The sequence below is a fragment of the Paroedura picta genome, chromosome 13 (assembly GCF_049243985.1).
Source record: "Paroedura picta isolate Pp20150507F chromosome 13, Ppicta_v3.0, whole genome shotgun sequence".
NCBI lineage: Eukaryota > Metazoa > Chordata > Lepidosauria > Squamata > Gekkonidae > Paroedura > Paroedura picta.
Genome location: NC_135381.1, coordinates 41184554 through 41207430, shown reverse-complemented (window position 1 = coordinate 41207430; position 22877 = coordinate 41184554). Strand labels below are relative to the sequence as shown.

The 22877-nt window shown below is 47.2% G+C and overlaps 1 protein-coding gene across 4 annotated transcripts in view; it reads right to left on the bottom strand.

Moving 5' to 3' along the window:
* The window catches only part of LOC143822321 (synaptotagmin-like protein 2), a 62051-nt gene that overhangs the window by 13027 nt on the left and 26147 nt on the right, over positions 1 to 22877 (bottom strand). For all 4 annotated transcript variants that reach the window (XM_077307318.1, XM_077307319.1, XM_077307317.1 and 1 more), the window contains exons 2-10: positions 21901 to 22408; positions 18805 to 18956; positions 14431 to 14530; positions 12345 to 12435; positions 11628 to 11721; positions 9707 to 10834; positions 4878 to 4976; positions 2486 to 2577; positions 1124 to 1225 (exon numbers count right to left, since the gene is read on the bottom strand). In XM_077307318.1, coding sequence (XP_077163433.1) covers positions 1124 to 1225; positions 2486 to 2577; positions 4878 to 4976; positions 9707 to 10834; positions 11628 to 11721; positions 12345 to 12435; positions 14431 to 14530; positions 18805 to 18956; positions 21901 to 22001 — 1959 coding nt within the window. In that variant the 5' untranslated portion in view covers positions 22002 to 22408. The remainder of the gene's footprint in view (positions 1 to 1123; positions 1226 to 2485; positions 2578 to 4877; positions 4977 to 9706; positions 10835 to 11627; positions 11722 to 12344; positions 12436 to 14430; positions 14531 to 18804; positions 18957 to 21900; positions 22409 to 22877) is intronic.

Genomic DNA, 22877 nt, shown 5'->3' with positions numbered 1-22877 from the left:
CTTTTTGCGCTTCTTACCTTCCATAAGTACCACTGGAAATGGCGGAAGAGAGCAACACGCTTTATAGGCGACTCTCTTCCGCCTGTCAATCAAGCCAGGCCTCCAATCCCCTTTCTCCTTTTTTTAAAGGTCCCGTGATGCCCACCATCAATAGTTCTCTGTTTAAATGCCTATGCATCTAATCACAGATGCACAGTGCTTTTTGAAAGCCACTCCTTTTTGGGGGGGGGGCTTTAGAGAGGCATGTCTTGTGTAACTTTGGGAAAAATTATTTATGACATTGCCTGCATGCTTGCACACCTAGTTGTTGCCCCAGGATGTCCTCCATTTTTAAAAAGAACTTCCTGTCCCCCGTAGGAAGGGATAGGGAGGCGGGTGCGAGGGCAGAACATTGGAGGTGGAGGTAGCACTTCTTTGCCTCCGTACCTTTCTTGTGCCGGTGGCCTGCTGGTTGTCCGCTGGGGGATAGCGCTTTTTAGGTTGGTGAATCCACTTTTTGGGATTTGCCAACTAGCACTTTAAAATGGTGGATACTGCGAGAAGTTGCTGGCTGGACATGGGAGGTTGGCGACGTCATGCGGAGTGGCTGGAATATAGCATTTTCAGGGGGTAAGCATTATGCGAAATTTATGGCGTGCAGAATGGCCCTCAAAATGCTCCTCTCAAGGGATATTGTGCAATTCGGCCGCTTCGGCAGCCGTTCTCTCTGGGCACAGCCAGTGCCGCGCCGCGGGGGGGGGGGAGGGCGGCGCGGGTGGTGGTGTGACGGCGGGCGCAACCACCCAGCCGCGGAACTCCCCCCTGTGGTGTGGCGCTGGCTGCGCCCAGAGGGAACAGCCGCCAAAGCGGCCAAATCACACAAGCCTAGAAAACACTGATGTAGCTAAATTTTGTGCTTTATCTTATTACTCCAAAGATATGTTGGTACTGGAAACTCGTTATGAAGTTTGGTAATTTAATTTCCCACTTAAACCATCCCTCTAATATTATTTTAAATTCCCTATTTTTGCTAATTTTTTGTGTTGCTTTCGATTTTTTAGGTGTCTTCGTACTTGGCTTGGAGCCATATAGCAATAAATCTAAATCTGAGCCCCTTAGCGAGGTTTTCTGCAGGAGTACCTACCGAAGAGACCGAGGCCATGTCAGAGGAATGGCTGCCCATACTGGGAGAGTTCTTGTGCCTGTTGAACTGGAAGCTGATTTCTGAAGCAGTGTCAGATTCTGTCTGCAAATCAAATCGAGAAGAGTGTAAAGCCCGCCGATGTGCAAGAGACCAGATCCGCCAGCGCAGGAGGGGACCAGAGAGACAAAGACAAGATGGAGGAAGGAATGCAACAAGAACCCAGGACTGTGATTCTGTGCCGGAGCCCTGTTGAGCCAGCGTTTGCCATATTATAGCACAGGGTTCGACTGTGGGGCACAGATGTTTGCTGCTGGGCTGTAGTACATCCCACTGGTTCAGCTGTCCCTGCAGAAATGCCCCCCACCCTCAATTTCTACTCCAGAGGTTCTCGAATGTGACCTTGGTCCTGTTGGGTTGGCACTGACCACTGGGCAGTATTGAGCTGATCCTGCTGCCAGGCTGGCCTTACAAAAGTGCCCCCCCCCTTCATTGCAGAGATTCTCTGGGACATTCTGCTGGGCTTGTACTGATGCCGGCCTAGTCCTACCCCCCCCCCCTTTGGAAATAACGGAGGATGGGTCACCTTCTTTGAGTGCCCACATAACTGGACTCTCTGGTCCAATCTTTTTGAAACTTGGGAGTCTTTTGAGGATAGTCTCTAGTAGCTATGCTGAAAATTGGGTGCCTTTATCTCCCCCTCTCCCCCACAAGACCACTGGATAGACTTAGGCTAGATTTCTCATTGATTTTAATAGCCTCGTAGCATATAATGGCGCTGAATAAATTCAGGAATCTTGAATCTTGCTTAATCAATTTGGCATACAAATGAAACCAGCTCCGTTTAAAAATACTGACTGAAATCCAAGGCATTGATTTGGTATGTACCGTCCCCCGTCCCCCTCCCAGCTTAGCTAAATCGAATATACATCCCTACTTTGAACCTGGCCTTGGGTACAAAGGAATTTAGAGATGGATTCAGATCTCATTTTTGCCCTGAAATTCAGTGGGTGATCTTGGGCAGTCATCCTCCCTCAGACTAACCCGCCTCACAGGGTTGTTGTGGGGACAAAATTTAAATTAAAGAGAAAATGATTGCCCTGAACTCCTTGGGAGAAGGGTGGTGGTGTGCTAAATTCTCCTCCCTTTGGTTGAGTAAACTTGGTGCAGCCACCCTGGCTCAGGTGTTGTGAAGGGAAAATGGAACAGGGGAGAGACAGGCACCCTGCCTGGTCCTCTGGCTGCACACCTCCGTTTACTGCTTGGACCAAGGTTCTGCTCCAGAAAAACAGGCATAAAACTCCAATTGTCCTGAACAGCAAAAAAGCTCTTAGACATGATATAAGCACCCCACAAGCGCTTTACCTCTGAGAGAAGGAGGGGGGTGGATCGGCTCAAATCTTTGGCTCTCTCTGGTTCCAGGTACTGCTGAGTCAGCATCTGAGGCTTACTGTATGCTGCGGACGGAAGGGAGAACAAAGTAGGAGAAAGCAGTTTATACTTTGAGTCTGCAGACCATAATTGATGGCTTCTGTATTCAGAACTTGAGAACACCAGGGGTGGTCTTAGCTCATGGAAAACAGGAGCATCTGGGCCAGGAGCCATGGGGCAACTAGGGATGCCAGCCTCCAGCTGTGACCTGGGGATCCCCTGGAATTGCAGCTCATCTCCAGGCTACAGACATCAAATCCCCTGGATAAAATGGGAAGCTTTGGTGGGGGAACTCTGTGGGATTGTATCCCAGTGTGATCCTTGTCCCCTCACGCTCCATCCCTCTTGGAGGACATTGGATGCTCTGGACCGCAGATTTATGGCACTGTACGCTACAGAGGCCTTTAGTAATTTCCCTGACTGGATCTGGCAACCTAACCCAACATCCTCCCCTGCTGGCCAAGGTGGATGTTCACAGCCAAGCTCCCTCTAAGGATGGGGGGGGGCAGGGGGGGAAAGAGCAGGTTCTTGCAGCTGCTTCTGTCATCCCCATCTAGGGCTCCTGGGGACAGCTGTGGCCTCGCTTGGTCCCCACTGGCCGGTTGCCCAGGGCCACAGAATGACCGTCTCTACCCTCCAACAAACCCAAATGAGGTTGCAACAAACTGTTTGGTTTTGGATATGCCTAAGGATTAAACGTCTTTCTTGCCCTGATCTGAATAGTCAAGGCCTGCCTGATCTAGGCAGATTTTGGAAGCTAAGCAAGGTCAGTGCTGGTTTGTCCTTGGAGGGGAGACCTCTGGGGGAATCCAGGGATGCTACACAGAGTCAGGCCAAGGAAAACCGTCTCTGAAGGACTCTGGCTTTGAAAACCCCCCAGAGGGCTCCTAGATGCACCTGGATGGCAGTTTCTACCTAGCTGTAGACCAATGGTTCTCAACCTTCCTAATGCTGCTGCGACCCTTTGATACTGTTCCTCCTGTTGGGGTGACCCCCAACCATAAAACGATGCAAGGGTTCTTTCACAGAAATTAAACCGAAACTGACCAATGGTGTGAAGATCCCTTGTTCAGAATTGGATATAACTTGTTTTTTTTCCCCCTGGGGTTTCTCTGCCTCTTGTCCCACCATGGCGATCTCAATCTTTTCTGCTGCTCCAGACAGACAAATGCTATATCTTAATCTACCCTGCAAGGCTGTTGTGTGGATGGCGCCCCGCCTGCCAAGCTGCTTGCCCTGCCGTAACCCCTGTGAAAGGGCCGTTCGACCCTCAAAGGCAGGGGTAGTCAAACTGCGGCCCTCCAGATGTCCATGGACTACAATTCCCAGGAGCCCCTGCCAGTGCTGGCAGGGGCTCCTGGGAATTGTAGTCCATGGACATCTGGAGGGTCGCAGTTTGACTACCCCTGCTCAAAGGGGTCCTGACCCCCTGGGTAAGAACCACTGAACTAGATTTTTCTTAAGCCTGTGCTTTCCTTTTTGTTTTTAACGTATGCTGCCTGACACAGGTTCTGTTGTTTAAAATCAGGCATGATAACACTGATGCCACCTAACCTTAAGAGAAACCAGTTCTAGCACAGGATGGAAAAGCCCAATAGACATATTTTAAACAATTGAAAACAATACTTCAGGAAGGTTCCAGCCCCCTCTTGTGGCTGAAAGTAAAATTTCAGGTCATCCCTAACAACTATAATTTGCAGGGGTACATTTAATGGGCCACACAACTACGGAAGATGGAGTTTCTGGAAATCTCCAGGAGAGAAGAACAGCCTGACAGGAAGAGGAGTTGCAGCAGAATAGCCACGGGGGAAAGGATGTAAAGGTGTGGTGGTTAGGAGTGCGGACTTCTAATCTGGCGAGCCAGGTTCGATTCTACACTCCTCCACATGCAGCCAGCTGGGGCAGGGGTAGTCAAACTGCGGCCCTCCAGATGTCCATGGACTACAATTCCCAGGAGCCCCCTGCCAGCGAACGCTGGCAGGGGGCTCCTGGGAATTGTAGTCCATGGACATCTGGAGGGCCGCAGTTTGACTACCCCTGAGCTGGGGGAACTTGGGCTCACTACAGCAATAATAAAGCTGCTCTGACCGAGCATTGATATCAGGGCTCTCTCAGTCTCACCCACCTCACAGGGTGGCTGTTGCAGTTCATCAGCCATGCTTGGGGGGGTCTTCCAGATGATGGCCCCCCACCCAGAGCACAAGAGAACGAGGATGAGCAAAATGCCTAACAGGGTAGGTGGGCGACATTCAGCTCCGTGTGTCTGGTGGATGAATCTGCAGGAGGGAAAACTCAGGCGAGGAGATAGGGGGCAGTGGAGACTCACTTTCTGTGGTGGTGTAAAGGTTCACCATACTCTTGGTGAGATTGAGGCCGTTTGTGTGGGGCATCCTCTTGGTGATGGAAGCGTGGTACCCATTTCCCTCTGGAAAACAAACAGGACCGAATTAAGCAATGGAAAAATACTGGCATCTCTGAAACTGCGGCTTGGAAAGAGTTCTTAAATCTCCACTCCCCACCCCCCTTTTTTTCCTTTTGTTCATAGGATGTAGGGATTTATGGGGATGGCTCACAGAGCTATGGCATATAGTGGGGCGGGGCTGTGGCTTGGGGGCAGAGCGCGTGTATTGAATGCAGGCAGTCCTAGATTCAGTTCCAGACATATCCAACTGAAGCAGGGGTAGTCAACCTGTGGTCCTCCAGATGTTCATGGACTACAATTCCCATGAGCCCCTGCCAGCTGGCAGGGGCTCATGGGAATTGTAGTCCATGAACATCTGGAGGACCACAGGTTGACTACCCCTGAACTGAAGGACTCAGGTGAGTCAGACATCTCTTTGTTAGAGGGCTACTGCCCAAGAGAGGGGTTAATACTGAGCCAGAGAGGGACCAATAGTCTTGTAAGAAAGGTTCATCTGTTTGGACCAAACAATCTGATCTTCAGCTGACTGGCCTGGAAATACTGCCCACAGAATTTCCTTCTTAGTAAGTGTGCTCAGGGTCACAGTCTATTTAAGAGATTTTTATTTTTACAAGTAATTCTGCAGTTCCTAGAACCTGAAACTTATAGAGACCTTCCATGGAGATAGGCCAGTGTGGACAGCCATGTTCGTAGCTGTAGAAAAGAGCAAGAGACCCGGGGGCACCTCACAAAATGTGTGGCTGCCTTCGTCAGTCCCTGCTCACTTCTTCAGATACAGTTCGAATGTGAGTCCATCTGTCCTTATATCTTGGAGAGCGGAGTGATTTCAGATGCTGAATGACAACAACTGATACATTGAGAGGTAGCAGTTTCTTTTACAAAGAAATTTCAGAGGGAGACTAGAAAGAGAGAGTGCTGAATTGCAACTGGCAATGAAGTTCCAGACAATGCATCCTCCTGGACTGAACAGAGATCTAGATTTCCTGTCTCACTACCAATGCTGATTTCTCCATGCACCTCTGGCATACCACCCCTAAACCCATCGCCTGCTAGTGTCATTTGGAATCTGAAATCCCTTCACTCGACAGATGGACTCACATTCTAGCGGTAGCCAAAGACGTGAGCAGTGAGTAAGGAAAGTGCCAACCTGCCACTAGTTGTCTGAATCTTGCACGTGATCCTGGGCTCATGCTCTTTTCTGTTGCTATAGAAACCTGCAAAACATTTCATGAAGATGCCTTTGGGAATGGAGTGGTTAGTGACTAATAGGCTAACTCACTCTTCATAGAAAGAATCTATACACTTCACAACTCTACTCAGTTCCTAGAATAGATAAATGCAAATTAAGCTTCTTCAGGCGAGGGAGGAATCAAATCCACGTCATGAGATGTCATAGTCCCCTTGTATACGGCACTGGTCAGACCACACCTGGAGTACTGTGTGCAGTTCTGGAGGCCTCACTTCAAGAAGGACATCGATAAAATTGAAAGGGTACAGAGCAGAGCGACGAGGATGATCTGGGGCCAAGAGACCAAGCCCTATGAAGATAGGTTGAGGGACTTGGGAATGTTCAGCCTGGAGAAAAGGAGGTTGAGAGGGGACATGATAGCCAATGAGGGTTTGAAAGGTTGTCACTTGGAGGAGGGCAGGATGCTGTTCCCATTGGCTGCAGAGGAAAGGATACGCAGTAATGGGTTTAAACTTCAAGTACAACAATATAGGCTAGATATCAGGAAAAAAATTTCACAATCAGAGTAGTTCAGCAGTGGAATAGAAGAAGAAGAAGAAGAGTTGGTTCTTATATGCCGCTTTTCCCTACCCGAAGGAGGCTCAAAGCGGCTTAGTTACCTTCCCATTCCTCTCCCCACAACAGACACCCTGTGGGGTGGGTGAGGCTGAGAGAGCCCTAATATTACTGCTCGGTCAGAACAGTTTTATCAGTGCTGTGGCAAGCCCAAGGTCACCCATCTGGCTGCATGTGGGGGAGCGCAGAATCGAACCCGGCATGCCAGATTAGAAATCTGCACTCCTAACCACTACACCAAACTGGCTGCCTAAGGAGGTGGTGAGCTCCCCCTCACTGGCAGTTTTCAAGCAAAGGTTGGATACCCACTTTTCTTGGATGCTTTAGGATGCTTTGGGCTGATCCTGCGTAGAGCAGGGGGTTGGACTAGATGGCCTGTATGGCCCCTTCCAACTCTATGATTCTGTGATTCCTCCACGACCCAGCCCACCAGTCAGGGTCTTAAGGAATCCAAAAATATATCTGTGAAGAAACAGGAAGTCATCTATAGAGCATTTTGGCATAGCATGAGAGTATTTATAATCCTGATGAACGGTGTGACGAAGACTGGTATAAGTAGAATCCTCCTACAGACTTTGGCACCAATTTTGTTCTCCTTGGGGACAATATGAATAAAATCTGATTTGGTTACATTTGTAACAAAACAGGGCTGTTGTTTTTTAACAAGTTTTCCCTTTTAAGGGGTTGTTTAAAAAAGGAAAAGTTACCTTTATTTTAAAAAAATGTTATTTATAGGGATTTTGCAAAATGATATATATGAATAATGATGCAGAAGAGGAACAGGCAAATGAAGAAAGGTGGAAGAAACATATAGATGAAGAAGAATAAGAAGAAGAGTTGGTTCTTATATGCCGCTTTTCTCTACCCGAAGGAGGCTCAAAGCGGCTTCCAATCTCCTTCCCGTTCCTCTCCCCACAACAGACACCCAGTGAGGTGGGTGAGGCTGAGAGAGCCCTGATATTACTGAAGAAGAAGAAGAAGAGTTGGTTCTTATATGCTGTTTTTCTCTACCCGAAGGAGTCTCAAAGCATCTTACATTTGCCTTCCCCTTCCTCTCCCCACAACAGACACCCTGTGGGGTGGGTGAGGCTGAGAGAGCCCTGATATTACTGCTCAGTCAGAACTGCTTTATCAGTGCCATGGCGAGCCCAAGGTCACCCAGCTGGTTGCATGTGGGGGAGTGCAGAATCAAACCAGGCATGCCAGATTAGAAGTCTGCACTCCTTACCACTATGCCAGGGGTAGTCAAACTGCAGCCCTCCAGATGACCATGGACTACATTTCCGATGAGCCCCTGCCAGGGTTCATGGGAATTGTAGTCCATGGACATCTGGAGCCGCAGTTTGACTACCCCTGCACTACACCAAGCTGGCTCCCCAGATCAGCCTTTCTCAACGTTCTAACCAGTGAGAAGCCCCTGAAACATTCCTCAGGCTTCGAGAAACCCCAGAAGTGGTGTGATGGTCCAGAATAAGGTTGAGCAACAGAGCTGTGGATGCACCCACCCATGGCCCCTCCCCCTCCCCCCACTCCAGGCCTATAACTGGCCATTTTGGGAGGGGGGGCAGGTAAACAAGACCATATTCAGTTATATCACCCCATAAATGTTTAATAACTTAAAAAATATATTACTGTTGCTGCTGCTGATGCTGCTGCTGCTGCTACTACTACTACTACTACTACTACTACTGGACTTATTGCCTACCACTCTCATTTCTGGCTCGTGGCGGGTTACAAATAAAAAACGAATTAACTCCCACCCATTTGGGAGTTAATCATAAAATCATAAAACCTGGTTGAGAAAGACTGGTATAGATGCATGAGATTCTTGTGCCTGCATAATATTAAATTTTAGTCAAAGCCAATATAATGCTGAATATTCAATAGTCCATCAAGAAGAGAAATCACAATAGAAGTATGGTCCTATAACTGGATGGTGGCAGTAAGATTTGGGAAGAGCTGCCTGGAAAGACCAAGAACAGTTACTGAAAATGGTTAAAAGATCCTTTGTTCTTTTTCGCCTGCATGATTGTCTCCCAAGGGAAAGCAAAATACCAGGATACATAGGGATGCCATCTCTGAGTCAGAAAATTCCTTGAGAGTTGGGGGGTAGAGCCTGGGGATAGTTTGGGAAGGAAGAACTTTAGAGGGCTATAGCAATTTACTCCAGGGAAGCTGATCTTTGGATATCAGTTGTAATTCAGGGAGATCTCCAGGCCCTACCTGGAGGTTGGCAACCCTAGCATATATAATGTCAGATAATTGGCCAGTCTCATGTAGTCTCATCTCCTGCAACTGGCAGCTATTCTCCAAGTTCTCCAGCAGAGAAAAACCTTTCCAATACTGGCTACCCGAGATCCTTTTCCATGTCCTTAAAGCTCAACCGGGAACTTTCTCTCTGCAAAAATCTGCACTCTGATATGAAACTGTCTTGTATCCAGTAAGACCACTGGTTCAACTAAAGAGAGCCAGTTTGGTGTAGTGGTTAGGAGTGCGGACTTCTAATCTGGCATGCCAGGTTCGATTCTGCACTCCCCCACATGCCGCCAGCTGGGTGACCTTGGGATCGCCACGGCACTGATAAAACTGTTCTCACCGGGCATATTAGGGCTCTCTCAGCCTCACCCACCCCACAGGGTGTCTGTTGTGGGGAGAGGAATGGGAAGGGGATTGTAAACTGCTTTGAGCCTCCTTCGGGTAGGGAAAAGCGGCAAAAGGGACCTGGAGAATCCCCTGGAATTATAGCTCCTCTCCAGACTACAGAGATTTGTTCTACTGGAGCAAACGGGTTCTTTAGACATTGTACCCCACTGAGGGCCCTGTCCTCCATCCCCAAATCCCAAGAAGTTTCCCAGCATGAAGCTGTCAATCTTGCCCCTCCCCCCTCCCAGCCACCCCGCAGCCTCCTTACAAATGAACCACGGACAACCTGAAAGTGCAGTAGCGTCTGGTTGTTGACCGAGTTCTCTTTCATCAGCAGCTTCATTTTGGGGCTGGTCACTGGCAGAACGGCCAGGCTTATCCACAAGCAGTCCTTCATGGGTTTTTACACTGTTTTGAGCGTCCAGACTACTTTCTGTAGTAACTTTGCCAAGGTCCTCCAGAGACTCTATTAAAATCTGAACCCTGCTGGCCAGCGAATCCATCTTATGCTTGCTTTCGTCAGCCATGATGTACTCATCCGCGGGGGTCTCCAGCTCAAAAAGGATCCCGCTCCCCTCTCTTGCTGGGGACTCGATTTTAAGGGAAGGCACACGGATGGGCAGTTTCGACCTCTTTATGCAGCGCTCCTCTTTCTTCTCCTCTTCCACCACGGGCTGCTTCCCGTTCCCATCACTCGTGCAGTTTTTATGAACAGCTGTCCCTTTGCTCCTGCCATAGGTGGATCTAGGGATGGAAGGCCCTGATCCCTTCCTGGGAGGTGCTATGTAAGTACGTTCGTCTTCACTGGAAGAGAAGGTGGCCGTTCTTTTGGAAAGGACTCTGGGTTTGGAGCAGACATTAGAGTTCTGTTTTTCATCACTGTTTTGGCTCTGGTTGGACAGCAACGAGAGGGACCTTCTCAGTCTGGGTGGCTTCCCGTTGACTTCCACCAGGCTGGTTTTTTTGGAGGATTTCTCAGATGCATCTCTAGACAACGCAGACTCACCTCCCTTCTCCCAAAAGTTCTTCAGATTCTTAAACTGTTCCTGATCTAGGCCTTTCTCCCCATCTTTGTCACTGAGACATGAGACGATATAATTGCCACCTTGCTTCGTAAAACCGTCCTCCCCTCCGAGGGAGGACAATTTAGACCTCTTCAGCAACTCTCTCTTTGCCGTACTCAGTTCTGGTTTCTCCGGTGCCTTACTCATGCCCGTATCAGGACCGAAGTGTCCTTTGCTGGGCTTTGACTTTACTGGTATCTTGCTTGGAGAACGAGTTTGTTCCTGAGCAGCAAGTTGGACCGACGGGCTTCCCGGGGGAGCATCAGGAGCATCCACTTCAGCCAGGTAAGCCAATTCATTTGGATCTTTTCCCGAAGTTTTTGTGGAGGACGCTGAGTGTCTTTCAGGCCCTGCAAGGAGAGAATTGTTACAGCAGGTACAAAAACTGGGTGCAATTATGATTTTTTAATTATTTACTTATTTAATTTAGATTTATATACCACCCTCCCTAATGGCTCAGGGCAGTTTACAAGGAACTTGAATTGTACAATACAGCACAATATAGTTCAGTAACGGTGTCATTAATAATGCAGCAGCTTCCACAGTCATAACATAACATGGGGAACTGCAGCACGTTTAGCTGCAGTAACATTACGGTTGCCCCCCCCCCATAGAATTAGCGTATCTGGATGGGGTTCTGGGGCCGAATAGGTGTTGTCGTTGGCCTCGACCAAATGCCTGGCGGAAGAGCTTTTACCCAGCAAGCCATTGGAGATTTCACTCTCAGAAAAAGAAACCTATCCAAAGGCAATACAATAAGCTTAAAACTATCAAAAGCAAGAAGTGTCTCTCCTTATATGTTCTTTCTTTCCTTATTCCTTTATTTGGCATCCTGGAAAACAGCTTTCCTCAGTGGGAAGTCCTCCAATTAGTCAATTTTCAAATGCAATGGATCTCTACCCAATAGCTTATTTTAAACCAGTAATAATATACAAACCGCCACTGGCTCTAAGAAGTGTGGGGAGAAACGTGTCAATTGAAGATCTCATTGGCTTTGCTTTAGCAGCAGCTGCCACCAAAGCTGTCACCCCCTTGCCGTGTCAGAATTTCAAAGGTGTCCCTGGGCCCAGAGATGTGGAGAAACACAGAGACGTCTTTCAAAGAGCTGCCATGGAGCACTTCCCAGGCACTCTCAAAGCCTACCTTTCCCATGTTCTTGAGAGCCGTCTCGTGTGACCGAGGATGGACTCATTCCAACACCGCTGTCCAACGGAGAAACGTCTTCAAGGATGGATCTCTGCGGAGAAATTTTTTTTCTTTTTTCATTCTTGTCAAGAATGTCACTAAATTATCGTGCTAGGTTTCAGTATGGCTGCCCCATGAGACCACGGGTTCTAAGCCTTGGAGAGTAGGGGAGAGGTAGCAGACATTCCCTTGCCCCCTCAGTGGCCCCAAGTACCATTTGGGGTTGCTTGCCCCCTTCCTCAGGGTCGCCCCGTTGCTGGCTGCTGAGGTGGAGGCACCCTGTGGCGGTGGGTGGCAGCGGCAGGCAGAGGCGGGGGTGGGAGAAGGTGGCTGGTGGCGCCAGCGACCGGCGGAGCCATGGAACTGGCTGCTTTTATGCAGCTCGATTCTTGTGCGCATGCCTGTGCGCATGCTGCCACTGCTGCTAAATTGGGGTCGGAGCCCCAAAAAGGTTGAGAACTGCGGCTCTAGATCAATTGTCATGACCCTCTTTTCCTGTTCTCTCTTTGCTTTTCTGCAGTCCTCTCCTCTCTTAAGAAAATCATAAAGAAACAAGCCTAAAAGAACAGGAGTGCTTCCAGTGGTGTAACCTGCTGGAGTTCAGGGTGTGTCCTGTCAACTGAAAGCCAACTGTTCTAACTCAACGTGTGATCGAGCATTTTCACTGGACACTACCTTTTCGGTAGATGGCAGGGTTGATAGCCTCAGTCTCGGCCTGGGCTTCCTTTGGCATCTTTCTGCAGAATCCGAAGCTGATTCCTGAGATCTGCAGAGAAGGACAGCAACAGATTTCAAGGCACAGATTTGGCTGAAAGCTCCGGATTTCAAGGCACCAGGAAGTCACGGGAGAGAACATCTTTCGGTGCACACTCTGTCTGATGTTCCTGGTTCTATCAATCATCAAGTTCTTCCTCACTATCATTATTTGCTTTCAGAATATATATTTTTTCAACTCCAGCTATTATCTAAACCCAGAGGACCAAAACGCTTCTCCTTCAGCCTACCAGATTGCAAAATGTTCCTTTTTTCTGCCAAGCAAAAGGAACCTACTAAAACAAAAGGTTGTTACATTTTTACATAGATTGTTTGGCCAAGAACATTCAAAGGCTCCTGCATCTCTCAGCTGCTGCTTGTTTAATGATTAACTTCCCCATTTGTGCCTTGTTCAGAACGGTTTTTTCCTTTCCCAGATGGAAAAACAACTGTTAGAAGTATTTTTGTCTGAGGCTTTTACATAAGCAAATGTGGTGATGTTCCCCAAAGGATATTTCAGTGGATAAAGTTCTCTCTCTATGGTGCACAGGGTTCTAAAGAAATGTTGTGGCAAGAATTAAGAAGGACGCTGAAATGATAGGAAAACCAGCAGGCTACCACCAAGTGATGGGGAATCCTTACTGGAGGGTACCAATAGGTGGCGATAGAGACACCAGGACTGTTATTACTGCTCACCTGTGCATGTGAGCAGCTGCTGATTGGCTGATGGCCAGTGATGTCAAGGCATTGCTCACAACAGCAGGGTTGATTCTGCGCTTACTTTGAATTCAGATCGATTTGAACTCTGGTCTTCCTCTATTCCCCGCCCCCAACTGAAACAGAAAGTGTTCTGCACTTGACTGGGGAAGATCAGAGCGGGGAGGGGAGCCAAGAGCAGCAGGAGTTTCTTTCTTTTCTTTTCTTGAACAAGGGGTCTGGGAGAGGACTGCAGACGGCAGAGGAGGGGGGAATAAATCCAAGAGGCAAATCTCTGCTGAGAGAAGTTAGGGCTCCTGGAACTCAGTCACTTTAAGGGAAACCTTGCAACCGGGAACCAGGAAGTCTTTGAACTTATGCCCTGGCCAATCAGGGAAGACTGCTTTGCTACCAGGCACGGAGAAGGAAGTTAATTTGCAAAAGCAGGAAGCTGCACAGTTACTGATGCTGATTTTTCAAATATCGAGGCTTATATCCACTGCTGGATACTGAGGGGGAAAGGTAGGGTCACTCTGGATCAATCGTGCATGTTGCAGAGGGAAAATTAGAGCGCCCCAAATCAAAATGGAAATCGAATTCAGTGTGGACTGGAGGGATTTATTTGAACTGGGAGTGGGTAAAAAGCCCCATGAAGACTACCACCAGCTACACATCGTCACTGTGCTATGGTAGCAGCCCTCATACCTCCAACCATGCCCCTCTCTGGGAAGGATGCTGCGTTCACTTCCCTCATAGGACTTTCAAGGGATGCAAGCCACACAGCACAGAGGCTGCAGAAGGGGTGTTGGGCAAGATGGAGGGGGAAACTCACGGGATCCAAGTCTGTGCTCCCTTCTACCACTACTAAAGGTAAAGGTAAAGGTATCCCCTGTGCAAGCACCGAGTCATGTCTGACCCTTGGGGGTGACGCCCTCCAGCGTTTTCATGGCAGACTCAATACGGGGTGGTTTGCCAGTGCCTTCCCCAGTCATTACCGTTTACCCCCCAGCAACCTGGGTACTCATTTTACCAACCTCGGAAGGATGGAAGGCCGAGTCAACCTTGAGCCGGCTGCTGGGATCGAACTCCCAGCCTCATGGGCAGAGCTTTCAGACTGCATGACTGCTGCCTTACCACTCTGCGTCACAAGAGGCTCTACCACTACTATCCTGACCTAAATTTAAATTGGGCAGGAAGCCTGCTACATGTGCTGGCAATGCTCTCAACATCCACACTCTACAATAGTCACTTCTTTGATCTGGGTCTATGGCCACGTGTTCCCCTTCCATTGTTCTCCTTTGTTAATCATTACCTATCTTCTTCCAATTCGGGAGAGGCCAAAGCTGCTGCTTCGGAGGGCAAAAATGTCGCTTCGCCTCCTGGACTCTCCGGAGGACTCTCAGTCGTTCCACCTGTTCAAGAGTCAACAACATCACATTGAAAAGCCCAACACGGAGGGCTGCTGTGTTTTATTTTCATATAAGAAAATGCCTGTCGCACGATTCATACTGGGGCTAAATCTGTGAAATTAAACAGGGCTGGAGCAACTCTTGGCACATCTGTGAATTTCCACCGTCGTCCTTGTTCAAAATGCTTTGGGCCAAAAAGAATGGGGTGGATCCAACCAGCTTCCCCCCCCCCTCCTGCCTAACTCTTCTTCTTGCTCCAGTTGTTGTCCCTTAATACTAAGCTAGGCTGGCCCTATGACATACCTAGCCAAACCTGAAGTACCTAGTCATAGGAGGGCCTTCCCTTTAGCACGCTGTAATGTCCTCCCTTCAGCTGTAATAGAAGGAAGATACAGAAAAATACCCTATGTCGAAAGGAAATGCCCCTACATATAGAAAATGTGGAACATACTCTCTACCAGTTTGGTGTACTGTGCAGACTTCTAATCTGGCATGCCAGGTTCGATTCTGCGCTCCCCCACATGCAGCCAGCTGGGTGACCTTGGGCTCACCACGGCACTGATAAAGCTGTTCTGACCGGGCAGTGATATCAGGGCTCTCTCAGCCTCACCCACCCCACAGGGTGTCTGTTGTGGGGAGAGGAATGGGAAGGCGACTGTAAGCCGCTTTGAGCCTCCTTCGGGTAGGGAAAAGTGGCATATAAGAACCAACTCTTCTTCTTCTTTCAATGTCGATACTATAATGACATCTGAACTAGTTTCATTCTACCACCGGTAGGAGGATTTTATGGGCATTCAAGGCAATTTTACATTTCTTTGCTGCTTACAGATGTAGATAATGACACAACCTATAGTGTTGCCAGGTTCTGTACAGCAGCGATGAAAATTTGCAACAGAATGGTCTGTATTCATTCATTCATTCATTCATTCATTCATTCATTCATTCATTCATTCATTCATTCATTCATTCATTCATTCATTCACTTGGATTTTTATACCGCCCATTCTTTGCGGCTCTGGGCGTAAATTTACATGGAACATCAAACAATCTATAACATTATAGAATTTTCAATAGAACATCACAATCTATCAGTAACAATTTCAACACAACATGAATAACAACAACACAGGGGAGAACCAAGTGAACTGGACAGCTGTGTTTATATACATTCTTACAGCATGTTTTATTTTGTATCCCTGTATTTTAGGAGGTTTTAAATTCTGGTTTTAACAGACATATCACATCATCTTAGGCTGGTCCATAACCGTAATAAAGAGTCTGTCTGTCTGTCTGTCTGCCTGCCTAGGCTGGCCAGATTGCCCACTTTGGAGGGCTAACTCCCACCAACTGCTCTGGCCCTCTGCTGTTGTTCCATAGGGTGGCAGGAAGACAATGTTGGTGAAAGTGCAGTCAAGCTGCATCCAACTTTGGAGTGACCTTAGGTTTTTCAAGAGAAGAGTCAAACAGAAGTGGTTTAGCTATTGCCTGACTCCTTGGAGGTCTCCCTTCCAAACACTAAGGGGAGCTGACCCTGCTTAGCTTCCGAGGTCTGATGCAATCAGGCTGGCTGGGGCTCAGGAAGAAAATACGGGGACTAAATCGGCCTCATGTCACTCCAGGCTGTCCAGGGGTAGTCAAACTGCGGCCCTCCAGATGTCCATGGACTACAATTCCCAGAAGCCCCTGCCAGCGAATGCTGGCAGGGGCTTCTGGGAATTGTAGTTCATGGACATCTGGAGGGCCACAGTTTGACTACCGCAGTGCAGCCACTAAGCTTTGAGTGACTCATCGAGTGTTCTATGCCTTGGTAATAGGAAGGCGAAATTGACATTGCTAAAAATACAAAATGGGGCACACACTGCACTGCAGTTGTGCGAAAGAAGAAAGCCCACTGTGATAACAACAAAACTAAGTAAGAGTTTATACAATACGGGAAAAGTTTATCAAACGCTTTAAACGCAACAATGGTAATACTCCCAAAAGTATGTAACTGTAGGAACGCCACTGGAGATTCCAGATCCAAACGAGGAACCCATAAAGCCTGCAATTCCCTTGTGACAGCTTCCTTGGTGGACCCCGACCAAAAACTTTGGTGCACCAGTGCTAAGAGGCCTCCAGATAATACTCGTGTCCTAATCATAGAATCTCAGTGTTGGACGGGACCTCCTGGGACATCTAGTCCAACCCCCTGCACTGTGCAGGACACTCACCACCCTCTTGCTCATCCACTGTAACCTGCCACCCCCTTGAACCTTCACAGAATCAGCCTCTCCATCAGATGGCTATCCAGGAAAAGGGGGGGGGGGAAGGAGAAGAGAGGTTATGGCCCTGATCCATGAGGGGAAGGCAGCACATGGGAGCCCCTGGAAGCACAGGGACCATAGCACGTGCAACATGTGCATCACGGATAAACCAGCCCTAAGGAGATGTGCATCCATGAGCCGCAGTGAGCATGCGGTGCCCCTTGCGAAACCAGCAGGGGATTAAAAGGGGTCCTCTTCCTTGGAATCCAGGTCTGGGCTCTCCGTTTCCTTCTGTGTCGCAGGCTGACAAACCCAGGTGAAAAACTGAACAGGACGTGGCAAGGGGCTGTCAACAGAGTTAATCCATTCCAGGATTTTAATTTAGCTACTTCCTGTTTTGAGTCATCCGATCTTGGCAAACAGAGGAGGAGGCCAGAAAAGCTAATAAAAGGAGATACCCTATTGTTTGCCTTGGCTCAAGAATAAGCAGCCTCCTTAAGGGGAAAGAAAAATAAAAGCACACAAATGGTTCAGACACTGAGGAGGTGGCAGATGTGTCCTGCCACTAAGGGAGCACGGGCGGAAGCCCAGCAGGGGTAGTGTGCTGTGCAGGCACACTTCTTCAGACAGATCCAGGTGGGTGGCCATATTGGTCTGAAGCAGTGGGGCAAAGTTAGAGCCCAGGGGCACCTTGAAGATCAACAAAGTTTTGTTCTAGGCACATGAAAGCTTATACCTAGAATTGGTTCACTTAATTGAAGGCTGCTTCTGTAAGCCAAAATGTACAATTGAAGCCTTACTGTGTACATAATCCGTATCCTCACAAAGGAATCTGTGGTTCAGTGACAGAACATCAGCTTGGCATGCAGAAGGCCCTGGGGTCAATCCCTGACATCTCCAGTACGAGATGTGGTAAACCTCCGTCTGAGGGCACTGAACTGCAGCAGCAGAACAAAGTTAGAGTCTGGTGGCACCTTGAAGACCTTCCGCTTTTGGATTTTCTAGTTTACTGAACTTTTCTGGATATGTCTACAAACTCAGGCTCCAATCTAACCTACAGCATCCTATCCTAGGCCCATTCCGCACGTATGCACTTTCAATGTGCTTCGGCAGCTGGGCTTTCCTGTGCGGAACAGGACAATTTACTTCTAAAGTGCATTGAAAGTGCATTATCTATTGTGTGCAGAATAGGCCCTCTAGGTGAAGGCTATTTGTCTGGGGTTAGCTTCCCCAGAACGCAATTGAGGGGTGGGATACAAACTGAATAATAAAGAAATAATATAACTGTCAATGATCACTTTTCTACATAGTACTAGCTGAATATAAACTTTCCACCAAGCCTAGCTGTTAAATATATGGTAAAGGAAGCTGACATGGAGAAAGGCTTAAGGGGGTGGCAGGTTACAGTGGATGAGCGATAGGGTTGTGAGTCATGCATAGTGCAGGGGGTTGGACTAGATGACCCATGAGGTTCCTTCCAACTCTATGATTCTATGATTCTATGAAATCCCTGAACAATGACTGCCTTATGCTGGTACAATCCGATACAATATCGGCTTAAAAATATATTAAATGTATTTTGATGAAGCAAGCATTCTTTATGTTGCACTTATTTTAGAAAAACAACAACAAAAAAGGAATAACCCCCTGCCAAAACAAAATGGAAAATCTCATTACGATGTACCACAAAGTTTTTAAAAATAGCTAATACTATACTAGGTTACAAATATTCAATAAATAGGTCTAGTAACAGGACAAGAGAGTTCTTAGAGTGCTGCATTTCCTGAAAAAGCATTTGGATCAATGATTTTGTGTTCAGAATATATTGGCGATTTTACATCACGTGTAAATTATTGTCATCTGTGTTCATTCAGGTGGGCTGTGTTCACCTTACCATCTCAAAAAGCCAGCTATGCTTCCTAAATTCTGGAGGACATCTATATATCAATTAAAGCCAGAATCAATTGAAATAAACGGGGTGGGTGAGGGGGTGAGGGGTGGGTTGGATCCTACTGCAAACGATCCAGTGCTTACAACTTGTGTTGCTCCGTTTTTTCCTAATCCAAACTCGAAGTAGGTCTGGTCCTTCTAAGTCTTCTTGAAACCGTTTCGCCTTCACATCATGAAACCATTCCCCAGTCACAAATTTCTTCTTCTTTTCATCGTTAAGTGAGCCTTGTAATCGCCTGAAGAGAAAGTAAACAAAGCTAGATTTACAACGGCAAGGATCTGCTATGTTACCTGCCCCAAGCGGCACGGAAAGGCAGGTTAAAAATAAAATTTATTGCTATTTTTTAAATTATGCTTAATCCTGTAAGAGGCTGTGTATTTTACAAAGGTAGGCAGAAATCAAGGGTATGTAGAAATCAAGAACCTTTAAAAATAGAAAAGGAGTAAATGTAAATATAAAAGGAGTAGGAAATGAGAGTGGTATTATTGTGGGTGTCTTCTATAGACCACCAAGCCAGTCAGAAGACTTGAATGAGATACTGCAAGACCAAATTACACAATTTTAAACAAAGGGGGAAACAGTGGTAATGGGTGACTTCAATTACCCAGATATCTGTTAGAAGACCAACTCTGCTAAAAATGCAAACTCTGTTAAATTCTTAACTTGTCTTGCCGACAGCTTCATTTCGCAGAAAGTAGAGGGGGGAACAGGGGCTCCACTATTTTAGACTTGATTCTCATCAATAGGGAAGAACTGGTAGATGAGGTGGAAGTAGTGGGCACACTTGGTAGCAGTGACCATGTGCTTTGGGAATTTTCAATCGTGGGAAAGAGAAAACCTTTACGTAGTCGTACATATAGACTGGACTTCAGGAAAGCTGATTTTCACAGACTTAAAGGTATGCTGCATAGAGTCCCGTGGTCAGAAAGACTTGAAGAGATGGGAGTCCAAGAGGGCTGGGAGTTTCTTAAAAGTGAAATACTGAAGGCTCAATCACAAACAATTCCCTTGAGAAGAAAAGATGGAAGGAGCCTAAGGAAGCCAAGTTGGCTCCATAAGAGAGTTGTCAAAAGATTTGAGGAATAAGAAAGAGTCATTTAGAAAATGGAAGGAAGGCCTTATTACCAAGGATGAGTATAAACAAATAACCAATAATTGTAGGGGGAGCTTAGACTAAACATGTTGCTAAACATAACAAAAAAGGCTTCTTTAGTTATATTTCAAGCAAGAAAAATGACACCATAGGACCACTGCGAGGACAAGAAAGTGAAATTATAACAGATGATGAAGAGAGGGCTGAACTGCTTAACTCCAAATTCTCCTCAGTCTTCTCTTGTGAGGGAAATAGTGATCAATGTAGCAAAAACGTAACACAACACAAGGGACAGGATTGGTGGCCTAGGATCACGGAACAGTCCACAAACACCTAGTTTCTTTAAATGAAACAAAGTATTCTGGGCCAGATGAACTGCACCCAAGGATACTAAAAGAACTTGCAGATGTCATCTCTGAACCTCTGTCCATCATTTTTGACACTTCTTGGAGAACGGGTGAGGTGCCAGACGATTGGAGGCGGGCAAATGTTGTCCCCATCTTCAAGAAAGGGAAAAAGGAGGATCCGGGTAATTATCGACCCATCAGCTTGACATCTGTGGCTGGCAACATTTTGGAACAAATAATCAAACACTTGGTCCTTGAGCAGCTGGAACAGAGAGCTCAACATGGGTTTTGCAAGAACAAGTCATGTCAGACCAACCTTATCTCTTTTTTTGAGAAAGTGACTACCTTGCTGGATCAGGGGAATGCCGTGGACATAGTTTATTCTTGTTGACAAGTTGGTAAAATGTGGTATGGATCCTCATTCTGTCAGGTTGATCAATAACTGGTTGGCAAATCGTACCCAGAGGGTACTTGTTAATGGTTCAGCATCTTCTTGGAAAAGAGTGACAAGTGGAGTTCCCCAAGGATCTGTCCTGGGGCCTGTGTTGTTCAACATATTTATAAATTATTTGGATGAGGAATTAGAGGGGATATTTATTAAATTTGCAGATGATACTAAACTGGGAGGAGTAGCAAACAAAACTGAAGACAACAACAGAATACCGGATGATCTTGATAGGCTCAAGAAGTGGGCTAAACTGAATAAAATGAAGTTCAATAGGGACAAATGTAAAGTTCTGCATTTAGGTAGGAAAAACCAAATACACCAATATAAGAAGGGGGAGACTGGTCTTGGCAGTAGCATGTGTGAAAAGGATCTAGGAGTCTTAGTAGACCATACATTGAACACAAGTCAGTAGTGTGACTCAGTGGCTAAAAAGGCAAATGGGATTTTGAGCTGTATCAAACAGAGTTTCGTGTCCAGATCACGGGAGGTGATGTTACCGCTTTACTCTGCTCTGGTTCGGCCTCACTTGGAGTACTGTGTTCAGTTTTGGCCACCCCAATTGTAGAGGGATGTTGACAAACTAGAACGTGTCCAGAGGAGGGCAACAAATATGGTGAGGGGTTTGGAGACCAAGACGTATGAAGAAAGGTTGGGGGAGCTTGGTCTGTTTAGCCTAGAGAGGAGACAACTGAGAGGGGATCTGATAACCATATTCAAGAACAGACCAGAATGAATGGGATGAAATTAATTTTTTAAAAATCCATCTAAACATTCGGAAGAAGTTCCTGACAGTTAGAGTGGTTTCTCAGTGGAACAGGCTTCTTCGGGAGGTGGAAATTTTTAAACAGAGGCTAGATAGCCGTCTGACGGAGAGGCTGATTCTGTGAAGGCAAAGGGGGTGGCAGGTTACAGTAGATGAGCGATGGGATATGAGTGTCCTGCATAGTGCAGGGGGTTGGACTAGATGACCCATGAGTTCCCTTCCAACTCTATTATTCTATGGTTCTATGATTCTTAAACACAAACCATATATTTAATCTGCTGCAAAACCATATTGTCTGTTGTGTATAGAAGGATCTGTTTGCTACAATTTGAGTTGTAGCAACTCCCTTCTGCTTCCCGCTGCCCCTGATGGTATAATCAGGCAGTCTCTAGCTAAGATGGCTTTAAAAGGTGGGAGAAGCAAAATCCAAAGTGAGGTTAAAGCAAGGTATGTCTCCTATGTGGAAACAGACTCAGGTGCAAGTTCCTCTCTGAACCTGCCCAGTCCGCTATACACCCAGCCTCCTACCTGATCCGATCTCCATCTTTCCTCTTGAGCTCTGCATCCCTCTGCAGCACCTGTAAGAGCTGTTCATACTCCCCTTCGGTCAGAAAGCTCAGGTCCAGCATGTTCCTTGTGGTGCTCCAGTAATTCAGAAGCTACTGCGGTACAGAGGCCATTAAGTCTTGAACCGGGAACCTGAAGGCTGTTGTTACAGAATCTGAATGAGAAGGTACAAGGAACAGCAGGAGATACAGAGGGTGTCTCTGTGGGACCCAGGCGTGGACCGCCAAACACGGGTCTCTTCTTCTGTGACTCAATCTTATCTCTAGCATGCCTGTGTGAACCCCAACATTCCCTTCAGAGAGTGGTGGCTTTCACTGGCTCCAAACCCAGGAGGAACCATGAATGGCTCTGTCAAAAGCACCCAGAAGAGAAGATGGCTGGCGGGTGGACTTTGAGAGCACCGGATCCTGGGCCACGAGGCAGCCTCCTGCCACTGCTGTCTTCAGCCGAGAATTCTGCACGAGGGTCCCTGCAGAAGAAAAAGAAAGAAAAAGTGCACCAAGATGCCTCCCGAGATAAAGACGGTGTGTGGAGATTGCATGTGTGCACAGGGGATGTTTACTTGTGCCAGAGCACACGACTGCAAGCCAGTCCTGGGACACCGGGCACTCTTTCTGGGTTTGCCCATTGTGTGGGGAGAACAAGGTGAGCAGAGAACATTGCAAAATTAATTTCACGTTTGGCGGAAGAAAGGCTGAGCGGAAAAGTCAATTTCCCCTGATCTGCACAGTTTGTAAGAGGACGATAAGGGCATTTTTTTTCTGCAAGGTTTATAGTGTGAAACGGATCCACCTGCAAAACACATGATGGTGTGTTTTGAATCATCTCGCAGCAACTTGGATTACATTGTCCAGGAGGGAGGCATTTTTAATTCCTTACCCTATGGTAGGGGTAGTCAAACTGTGGCCCTCCAGATGTCCATGGACTACAATTCCCAG